This window comes from Dipodomys ordii, unplaced genomic scaffold (assembly GCF_000151885.1).
Source record: "Dipodomys ordii isolate 6190 unplaced genomic scaffold, Dord_2.0 Scaffold92, whole genome shotgun sequence".
NCBI lineage: Eukaryota > Metazoa > Chordata > Mammalia > Rodentia > Heteromyidae > Dipodomys > Dipodomys ordii.
In genome coordinates this window covers 2,638,713-2,648,730 of record NW_012267308.1, presented here as the reverse complement: position 1 = coordinate 2,648,730, position 10,018 = coordinate 2,638,713, and the positions used below count along the sequence as shown (strand labels likewise).

The 10,018-nt window shown below is 46.8% G+C and overlaps 1 protein-coding gene across 1 annotated transcript in view; it reads left to right on the top strand.

The window, feature by feature from the left end:
- Rhpn2 (rhophilin, Rho GTPase binding protein 2) overlaps positions 1–10,018 on the top strand; it is a 58,343-nt gene that overhangs the window by 45,525 nt on the left and 2,800 nt on the right. The window contains exons 8-13 of the mRNA XM_013026160.1: positions 1,043–1,199; positions 3,370–3,489; positions 4,035–4,229; positions 6,168–6,244; positions 7,664–7,810; positions 8,564–8,719. Of these exons, the coding sequence (XP_012881614.1) occupies positions 1,043–1,199; positions 3,370–3,489; positions 4,035–4,229; positions 6,168–6,244; positions 7,664–7,810; positions 8,564–8,719 (852 nt within the window). The remainder of the gene's footprint in view (positions 1–1,042; positions 1,200–3,369; positions 3,490–4,034; positions 4,230–6,167; positions 6,245–7,663; positions 7,811–8,563; positions 8,720–10,018) is intronic.

Below are 10,018 nucleotides of genomic sequence, written 5' to 3'. Positions count from 1 at the left end.
ATGGCGTGCCGTCTCTGAGTTTTTTTTGTCTCAAGGCTAGTGCTCTACCACTTGGAGCCACTGCTCCACCTTCAATTTTCTTTTCTTTTTTTTTGGTCAGTTGTGGGGCTTGAACTCTGGGCCTGAATGCTGTCCCTCAGCTCTTAAGCTCAAGGCTAGTGCTCTACCAATTGAACCACAAGGCCACTTCCGGTTTTCTGGTTTTTTTTTTTGGGCGGGGGTCCGATTGTGCGGCCTGAACTCTGGGCTTGGGCACTGTCCTTCAGCTCTTCAGCTCAAGGCTAGCTCTCTACCACTTTAGCCACAGCACCACTTGCTGCTTTTTTCTTTTTGCTTATGTGGTGCTGAGGAATCGAACCCAGGGCCTCTTGCATGCAAGGCAAGCGCTCTAGCCACCTTCCCAGTCCCTGGTGGTTTATTAGAGATAAGAGTCTCACGGACTTTCCTGCTGGGCTGGCTTTGAACCTCAATCCTCAGAACTCAGCCTCCTGAGTAGCTAGGATTACAGGAGTGAGCCACCAGCGCCTAGCCTTCCACCTCCAATTTTCTGATGGTTAAGTGGAGTTAAAATCTCCTGGATTATAGGCATGAGCCATCAGCGCCTAACTCCTTAGCTCATTTGCCCAAGGCTAGCGCTCTACCACTGAAGCCACAGTTCTACTTTTGACCTTTTGTAGTTAGTTGGAGATAAGAGTTTCATGGGCTTTTCTTGCCCCAGTCTGGCTTTGAACCTTGATTTCAGCCTCCTGAGTAGTTAGGATTACACATGTGAGCCCCCTGTATCTGGCCCTCATGGACACTCTTCATTGAACCACCAAAAAGCTAGAAGTGGAGGTGTGGCCTAAGTGGTAGAGCATCAGCCTTAAGCAAAAGAATTTCATGAACACACCCAGGCTCTGAGCTCAAGTACCCCAGTACAGGTGCGTGTGTGTATGTGTATGCACACATGCGCATGCGCGTGTGCGCACGCACACACACACACACACAAATAAGGGCTCTTTCTCTGAAACTGAGCTCCCCCCTCCCATAACCCTTGTTTCAGGTGGCAGAGGTCTACCGGCAGTTGCACACAGCCATGAGCCAGGCACCAGTGAAAGAGAATATCCCCTACTCCTGGACCAGCCTGGCTTGTCTGAAGGCTCATCATTATGGAGCTCTAGCCCACTACTTCGCCGCCACCCTCCTCATGGATCACCAGTGTAAGATTTGAGGCTCTGGGCTTGGATCAGGGTTGTGGTCTTAACAGCTCAATAGGGGGAGGGGAGGATTTCTGAGCTAAGTGGGTATTCCCTGCGCTCCCTCCTGTTCTGCAGACGTTCCCAGCCTGAATGAAGGCAGGAGGTGGGGAGAACACATAGCCCACGGCCAAGCCCAGATTAAGGATGATCAACTTGTATGGAGGGACCCAATTTCATTCAAAGGCAGTTTCATTTTGTTTTTGGAGCCAAGCAGATGGTTTTTCAACTGGAATCTGGAATGTCTAGGGTATCACAAATTCCATAACCTCCAATAAACTGTCCAAAAAAGCTGGAAGTGGAGCTGTGGCTCAAGTGATAGAGCACTAGACTTGAACACAAAAGCTCAGGGACAGCACCTAGGCCCAGAGTTCAAGCTCCAGGAACAGCAAAGGAAAAGAATAGTAATTAAGATAAGTAATAATTTAAAGGTCATGCACTGGTGGCGTTTACCTGCAGTCCCCCTTACTCAGGAGACTTGAGATCCAGGGGACCAAGATTCAAAGCCAGCACTGGCAGAAAAGTCCATGAGACTCTTTATCTCCAATTAGTAAACAAAATGTTGGGTTGGAGGTTTGACTCAGGTGGGAGAATGGGAGAATGCTTGTCAAACAAACAAGCTAAGCAAGTGTGAGACCCTCAGTTCAACTTCAGTATCACCAAAAAAAAAACACCCAGAAAGTTTGTTTATGTTTTTATTTATTTTTACCAGTTCTGGGGCTTGAATTCAGAGCCTGGGTACTGTCCTTGAACTTCAAACCCAGCACTCTACCACTTGAGCCACAGCCACAGCATCACTTCTGGTTTTTTTGTTTATGTGGTACTGAGGAATCAAACCCAGGGCTTCAGGCATGCTAGGCAAGCACTCTACCACTGAGCCACATTCCCAGCCTGGAGTTCATATACTTTTTTGACAGAGTTCTTATCATTCTCTTAAATGTTGTGCTTGAATCTGGTGCCTCTTCCTCCTCACCCTAATGCTGGCTCAGATCTAATGGTCAGGTAGGATTTCTTATATAATTAATGTTTGAAGTATGGCAATCCTGAGTAAATAAACAATCATTGCAGCCAGACTGCTTGAGTTCTTATCTCAGCCTTGCCCCTAATAACCTATGTGACCTTGGAAAAGTGACTTAGCTGCTGCTTTTTTTTTTTTTTTTGTGGGTCATGAGGTTTGAACTCTGGGCCTGAATGCTGTCCCTCAGCTCTTCAGCTCAAGGCGAGTGGTATACCACTTGAGCCACAGCTCCACTTCTGGTTTTCTGGTAGTTTATTGGAGGTAAGAGTCTCCTGGACTTTCCTGCCTGAGCTGGCTTTGAACTGCGATCCTCAGATCTCAGCCTCCTGAGTAGCTAGGATTATAGGCTTGAGCCACCAGTGTCTGGTGACTTAGCTGCTTTGTGCCTTCCTTTTCTTCTTATTCTCATCTGCTATATGGAAGTAGCAAGAAAACCCTTCCTCTTGGAGCAGGGGGGCTGTTGTGAAAATTAAGTACCTCTGTACAAAGCTCTTTGAATGTGTTAGGTGCCACCACTAGCATTGTGTAGTAGGACAAGATAGGGCAACAAAGGAAATACACTGTAGTTGCTGTGGATGTGGGCAAGGCAGCCTGGTGGACTCCTTGATGCAATCCTAGATGGTTTCTTGGAGGTAGTAACCTTTGAGCTGGGCTTTTGAGCAGGGACACACACAACACACACACATGTAGCTAGGGAGAGCAAGACTGAGCTCTGAGGTAGAAACTCAGAGCGTAGAGGGTGGTGAGTGGTGGGTGAGGTTCACAGGACGTGCTCCAGGGAAAATGAGGCTGAAGCAGAAGGGCCACATCACAAGGCACAAAGGTGTGCATGCCAGCAGTGATGCTCAGGGCTGTGTAGTGGCCACATGGTGGTTGCGTGCGTGCGTGCGTGCGTGCGTGCGTGTGTGTGTGTGTCTGTCTGTCTGTCTGTCTGTCTCTGTGTCAGGGTCATGGTCTCGAATTCCCTGAGTTTGGCCAGTCCCTGCAAAGGGATTGGGGGGCCAGGTTGCCTGGGCTTTGTGTTGGAATCAAAAGGAGCCCTAAGATGGGGTGGGGAGAGAACCCATGTGAGTGTGCAGAGGGAAAGGGAGATTTCCCTTGTGATTGTGTTCACAGTGAAGCCAGGTGCAGATGAGGACCACCAGGAGAAATGCTTGTCTCAGCTCTACACCCAAATGCCAGAGGGGCTGACGCCCTTGGCCACACTGAAGAATCAGCAGCAGCGCCAGCAGCTGGGTGCGTATGGACCCTGAACTGTCCCTGCTGGATCTCAGCCTGTATTGCGCACTTCTCCATGGAGAAGTGGGGGACAGGACTTTTGGACCAAGCATTGTGACTTCTCAGAATCAGGAGGCATAGCCTCTCAGAGGCCCCCAGAATGCCTTCTCACAGCCCCATGAGTGCCCCGGGTTCCAGTCTTGGAGCCAGATGGCTGTCATTCTCCCTGAAAAGTATGGAAGGAATGACTCCCCCTTCTCTTCCCTTCTTTTCTTTTTGTGCCAGTTCTGAGGCTTGAACCCAAGGCCTAGGTGCTATCCCTTAGTGTTTTCACTGGACTGGCATTCTCCCTATTGAGCCACAGCTCTATTTCAAGCTTTTTGCTGACTATTTGGAGATAAGGATCTCATGGACACTCCTGCCTAGGCTGGCTTTGAACCACAAACCTCAGATCTTAGCCTCCTGCATAGTTATAGGTAGCTCCTAATTTAGAAAGGGCTAGTAGTCCTACCTGCTCTGTGATAAGATTCACACGCCTTGTGGGTTGTGGTTTCTGCCTTCAGGAAAGTGCCATCTGCAGAGAGCTATCACCCACCATGAAGAGTCCCTGAGGGAAGCCAGCCTGTGCAAGAAACTACGCAACATCCATGTGCTTCAGGAGGTGCTAACAGCGGCCCACCAACGGACCCGGCTCAAATATGATCAACACCGAGAGGAAGATGATATCCTGAACTTGATGGAAGCCCCTGACATTGTGTGTGAGTGGCAAGACCAGGCCTTTGTGCTAGTGGGTATGACTTGTGAGAGCATGGGTGTGGCATTTTTGCCTGTGGGCAGGGCCTTACTCTTATGAGTGAGGCCTATGGGCTGGTCCTGTGTGACTAGTTGATCCTATAGACTTGTGGGCAGTACCTGAGTGCCTGTGGGAGGGCCCTGTATGCTTATGTCAGAGCCTTATTCCTGTCAGTAGGACCTGTGTGCTGATGGACAGGGCCTCATGTCTATAGGTGTGGCCTGTATACTTATGATCTGGGTCTTATTCTTGTGAGTGAGTCTGCTCTAAAAAGCAGATGTACCTGTCGTGGGAGGCCTCAGCACCCCAGCTGCATATAGCCTGTTTTTTCTTTTACTTTTTTTTTGCTGGTCCTGGGGCTTAAACTCAGGGCCTAGACTCAAAGACACTTGAGCCTCTCTGTGCTCAAGGCAAGCACTCTAGCACTTGAGCCACAGCGCCACTTCTGGCTTTTTCTGTTTATGTGGTACTGAGGTATCGAACCCATGCATGCTAGACAGTCTACCACTAAGCCACGTTCCCAGCCCCCAGCCTGTGTCTTCTATCCTGCAGGCCCAGGCAGCTCTCTGCATGAGGGCCCTGAAGCGCACTGCACCAGGGCTGGACTATGGGCTTCCCTTCCCTTGCCCTTTTCTCCCCTCATTCCTACTCCAGTGGCTTTCTTGTGATCCTTTCTCTTGTCATTCTGATGTTTGTCATCCTGGTCCTGTCCTCTGGGTTGATTATTTCTTCTTGCCCAGTATCATCTACCTCTAGTCTTTGTATCTTAAAGGTCCAGCATACTCTTGCTTTCATTTTCTAGATTCTTCAGTGAAATCTTAGGCCCTCCTTTGGACCTGTAGCTCCTCTAGCTCCCTCTTTTTCCACTGAGGAGTTTGTGCCAGATCAATCCATCAGTCTATCTTCCATCTATTTTTCTTTTCTTCCTCTCCTCTCTTTCTTTCTCTTTTTCTCCTGTCTCTTTCTTTCCTCATACTGGGGCTTGAACTCAAGGCCTGAATGCTGTCCCCTAGCTATTTTGCTCAAGGCTGATGCTCTACCACTTGAGCCACAGCTCCAGTACTGGCTTTTTATGATTGATTGGAGATATGAGTCTCAGAGACTCACCTGCCCATCTGTCTTCCAACTATGATCCTCAGGTCTCAGCTCCCTGAGTAGCTAGGATTAACAGGTGTGAACCACCAGTACCCTACTGCAGCTTGAGTCTTTTAAGGATAATTTCTCTTTACAGAGACTCTTTTTTTTTTTTTTTGGTGTGTAAAATCTTTTATTGTTGTTGTTGTTATTTTACTCTTCCTTCCTCAGCACTATAACATAAAACAGGTATAGTTTTGCCTTCTTAGTTGGCTTTCTGTCACAATGACAAAGTCTAGGACCCATGTAGAGATTCAGTTTTGAGGTACTACTGTTATAATTTAAAAAATAAAATACTAAAGACAAAATAGCCAAAATTTGGAAGCCAAGTACTGGTGGCCCACATCTGTAATCCTAAGGAAGCTAAGATCTGAAGATTGTGGTTCAAAGCCAACCCACGCAAGAAAGTTTGTGAGACCCTTATCTCTATTTAACTACCAAAAAGCTGATGGTAAAGCTATGACTTAAGTAGTAGAGTGCTAGCCTTGAACAAACGAATTCTAGGATGGCACTGAGGCTTTGAGTTCAGGCCCCACAACTCCTACAACAATAACAATGACAACAACAGCAACAACAAAAAGCCACCATTGGATTTTCAGAAAACTTTTGAACATATAGACCTGATCAGCAAGGATTTTACCCTATGGAATATTTTGGCCGTATTTATTCAGTAGTGACAAGATCCTCGAGACTATAGGTACACTCAAGTATAAACACACCAGGGTTACCTTTTACAGAGACTCTTAACCTTTTATTTTTCCTCTTCTAGCTAAAACTGAGCAAGAGGTAGAAGTAATACCACCCCAGTTCTCCAAGGTCACGGTCACAGACTACTTCCAGAAGCTGGTATGTGGGGTATTTCCTTCATAAATGACCTAAGGTGATGGCCTGTAAGTTTCATACATAAGCTGTCTTCATTTATCTAGTACCTTATACAAAATACCATCCAATGGGTGACTTATTATAATCAACAGAAACTTAAGCTGCTTCCAGTTCTAGTGGCTGAGAAGTTCAAGGTCAATGTGCTGGCAGATTTCAGCATTCACTAGGAGCTGCTTGCTACGTCATAGACGGCCTTTTGCTGTGTCCTCAAGTGGTGAAAGGGGCTAGTGAGCTCCTTTGAACCTAACTGCAAGAGCATCGAGTCAGTTAATGAGGGCCATCAGAGGCCCAACCTACTAATCATGGGCAATTAGGGTTTTGTTATTGTTTTTCCTTTGTTGTTGTTGTTTTTTTTTGGTTCTGGTTGTGGGGCCTGAACTCTGGGCCTGGGCGCTGTCCCTCAGCTCTTCAGCTCAAGGCTAGCACTCTACCACTTGAGCCACAGCGCCACTTCCGGCTTTTTTCTTTTTGCTTATGTGGTGCTGAGGAATGGAAGCCAGGGCCTCATGCATGTAAGGCAAGCACTCTACCCCTGAGCCACCTTCCCAGTCCTTACTTCCAGCTTTTTGCTGGTTAGTTGGAGAGTTAGACATTCCTGCCCCAGCTGGCTTTAGAACTGTGATCTTCAGATCTCAGCTTTCTAATGGCATGAGCCACCAGTACCTGGCTGGTTATTAGGTTTTAACATACAAATCTTGGCAGGACACACATATTTAGACTATATATAAAGCACTATTTTTACAGCTTGTAATCACAACACTTGGGGAACAGAGACAGAAGGATCCTTTGAGCCCAGAAATTCAAGACTATCCTAAGGACCATAGCAAGATGCCAAAACAGCTATCCCTTTGGAGAAAAATAATAAACATTAATAAATAAAACTATCATAGCTACTCAGGAGGCTGAAATTTGAGATCATGGTTCAAAGCTAGCCCGGGCAGGAAAGTCTGTGAGACTCTATTCTCTAATTAATCACTAAAGAGGTAGAATTGGAACTGTGGTTCAAGTAAGGAGAGTGCTAGCTTTGAGTAAATGAGCTAAGGGACAGCTTCTAGGCCCTGAGTTCAAGCCCTACTGCTAGCATAAGAAAATATAATAGGGGCTGGGAAGGTGGCTCAGTGGTAGAGTGCTTGCCTTGCATGCATGAGGCCCTAAGTTTGATTCCTCAGCACCACATAAGCAAAAGGAAAAAAAAAAAAAAGCCAGAAATGGCGCTATGGCTCAAGTGGTAGAGTGCTAGCCTTGAGCTGAAGAGCTGAGGGACAGTGCCCAGGCCCAGAGTTCAGGCCCCACAACTGGACCCTCCCCCCCAAAAAATATATAATAGAACCAAATGTGCCTTAGTCTCCAACCTTTCCAGCCTAATGACTCTTGTCTTCCCAGGGCCCCCTATCTGTGTTCTCGGCCAGCAAGAGGTGGACTCCTCCTAGAAACATTCACTTCACAGCAGAAGAAGGGGACTTGGGCTTCACGCTGAGAGGAAACACCCCAGTGCAGGTCCACTTCCTGGACCCTCAATGTTCTGCTGCAGTAAGCCTATCATATTGTTTGCCTTGTGCTGGTCCTGAGGTTTGAACTCAGGGCCTGGACCCTGTCCTAGAGCCTCTTTTGCTCAAGGCTAGAGCCTTGCTTTATCACTAGAACCACAGCTCCATTTCCTGCTTTTTGTTGTTGGTGGTGGTGGTGGTATTAGTTAATTGGAGATGAAAATCTCATGGCCTTTCCTGCCCGGACTGCTTTGAACTCTGGTCCTTAAGTCTCAGCTTTCTCAGAGACTAGGATGACAGGTGTGAATCCTTTTTTTTTTTTTTTTTTTGTTGGTCATGGGGCTTGAACTCTGGTCCTGAATGCTCTCCAACTCTTCAGCTCAAGGTTAGCGCTCTACCACTTGAGCCACTGCACCACTTCCAGCTTTTTCTGTTTATGTGGTGTTGAGGAATCGAACCCAGGGCTGCATGCATGGCAAGCACTCCACCACTGAGCCACCTTCCCAGCCACCCCCCTTTTTTTTTTTAATGGGAAGAACCTATAGGGATCCTGAGATTTGAAGATTGTGGTTCAAAGCCACCTCGGGCAGGAAAGTCTGTGAGGTTCTTATCTCCAGTGAACCACCAAAAAAGGCTGGAAGTAACTGGAGCTGTGGCTTAAAATGGTAGCCTGAGAGAAAAAAATCAAGAAGTTCAAGGATAGCATCCTGGTCTTGAGTTCAAGCCCCAGTATGGGTACAGATTTAAAAAAAGAAATGAAGCAACACTAACCTTTATTAAAATAACATTCTCCTAGCTGGCAGGAACCAAAGAGGGAGACTATATCATTTCCATTCAAGATGTGGATTGTAAGTGGCTAACAGTGACTGAGGTCATGAAGCTGTTGAAGGGGTTTGGCGGGGATGAGATTGACATGAAGGTGGTGAGCCTCCTGGACTCCACATCTTCCATGGTGAGTGTGGCGGGGATGTGAGCTTAGTGTGAGTTCCACCCCAGGGACCTCTGCCTTCCAACTTGGCACAGTGTAGCACAAACTGCCAATTCCTAAACTGAAATCCTGGAATGCACTCATCCTAAGTCGAGACAATTTTGAAAACTTTCAATTTCCTAGTTCCATATTAATGAATTGATTACTTTAAAAAATCCATTTAATTTATATCATGCTTATGGTTAAAAAAAATATATGTTCAGATGGAAGCTGGGTACTGTAACTATAATACCAGCTAACTCAGGATACTGAGATCTGGAGGATACAGGTTTGAGGCAAGCCAAGGGAGAAGTCTGTGAGACTCCCATCTGTTCCAAAATAACCAGCAAAAATGTACTAGAGACATTGAGCAAAAAGGTTAAGGGTCAGATGCTGGTTAGTTTACACCTATAATCCTAATTCCTCTAGAGGCTGATATCTGAGGATCACAGTTTGAAGCCAGCTCAGGGCAAGAAAGTCTGTGAGACTCTTATCTCCAGTGTACCACTAGAAAACTGGAGGTGGAGCTGTGGCTCAAAGTGGTAGAGCACTAGCCTTGAGCAAGGGACAGCACCCAGGCCCTGAGTTTAAACCCCACAACCCACCAAAAAAAAAAAAGACAGTTCCCAGGCCCTGAGTTCAACTCCCAGTACCAGCACAAAAAAACAGAAAGAGGGAAAGTGTTTCACATTGTCTTAAGTATGGGAGCCCCAGCCTCCACTAGATTAGAGAGGTTCTTGCTCTGACAATGGGTAATCAGCACTACAAAGTGGTGATTTTTTAAAAAAATTTTTATTGTGAAAATACCATACAGAGGGGTTACAATTACATGGGCAAGGTAATGAGTATATTTTTTAAATCAAGCATTGTTGCCTCCTCCTTTGTTTCCCCTTCCCATCCCTACCCATCCCTTCCCATCTCCTCCCTCCCCACCCAAGTGGTGATCTTGATAAATGATGTAAAAGAAAGAACCCATGGTTGAACATCTGGGATTGAGGAGATGCTCCTAGACAGGCAGGAACCTGGATGTAAACCACTAAAAAGATGCAGGAGAGCACTATGAGGAGGGCAGGGTAGGGAGAGAGATAGGGGCCTCTGTGGTAGTGCCCTGAGGCTAGAAGCAATTGAACCTTTTGGGAAGGTCAGTGCCCTCATCTGATGTTTGTTCTAGAGGGACACCTGCTATCTGGAGGCTGGTCACAGATCCTCCTGGCCAATGGCTTTAGCTGGGGGATAGGGAGAGGTAGGTGCTTCAGAAATGTGCTTTTGTATGTGTTAGCCCTC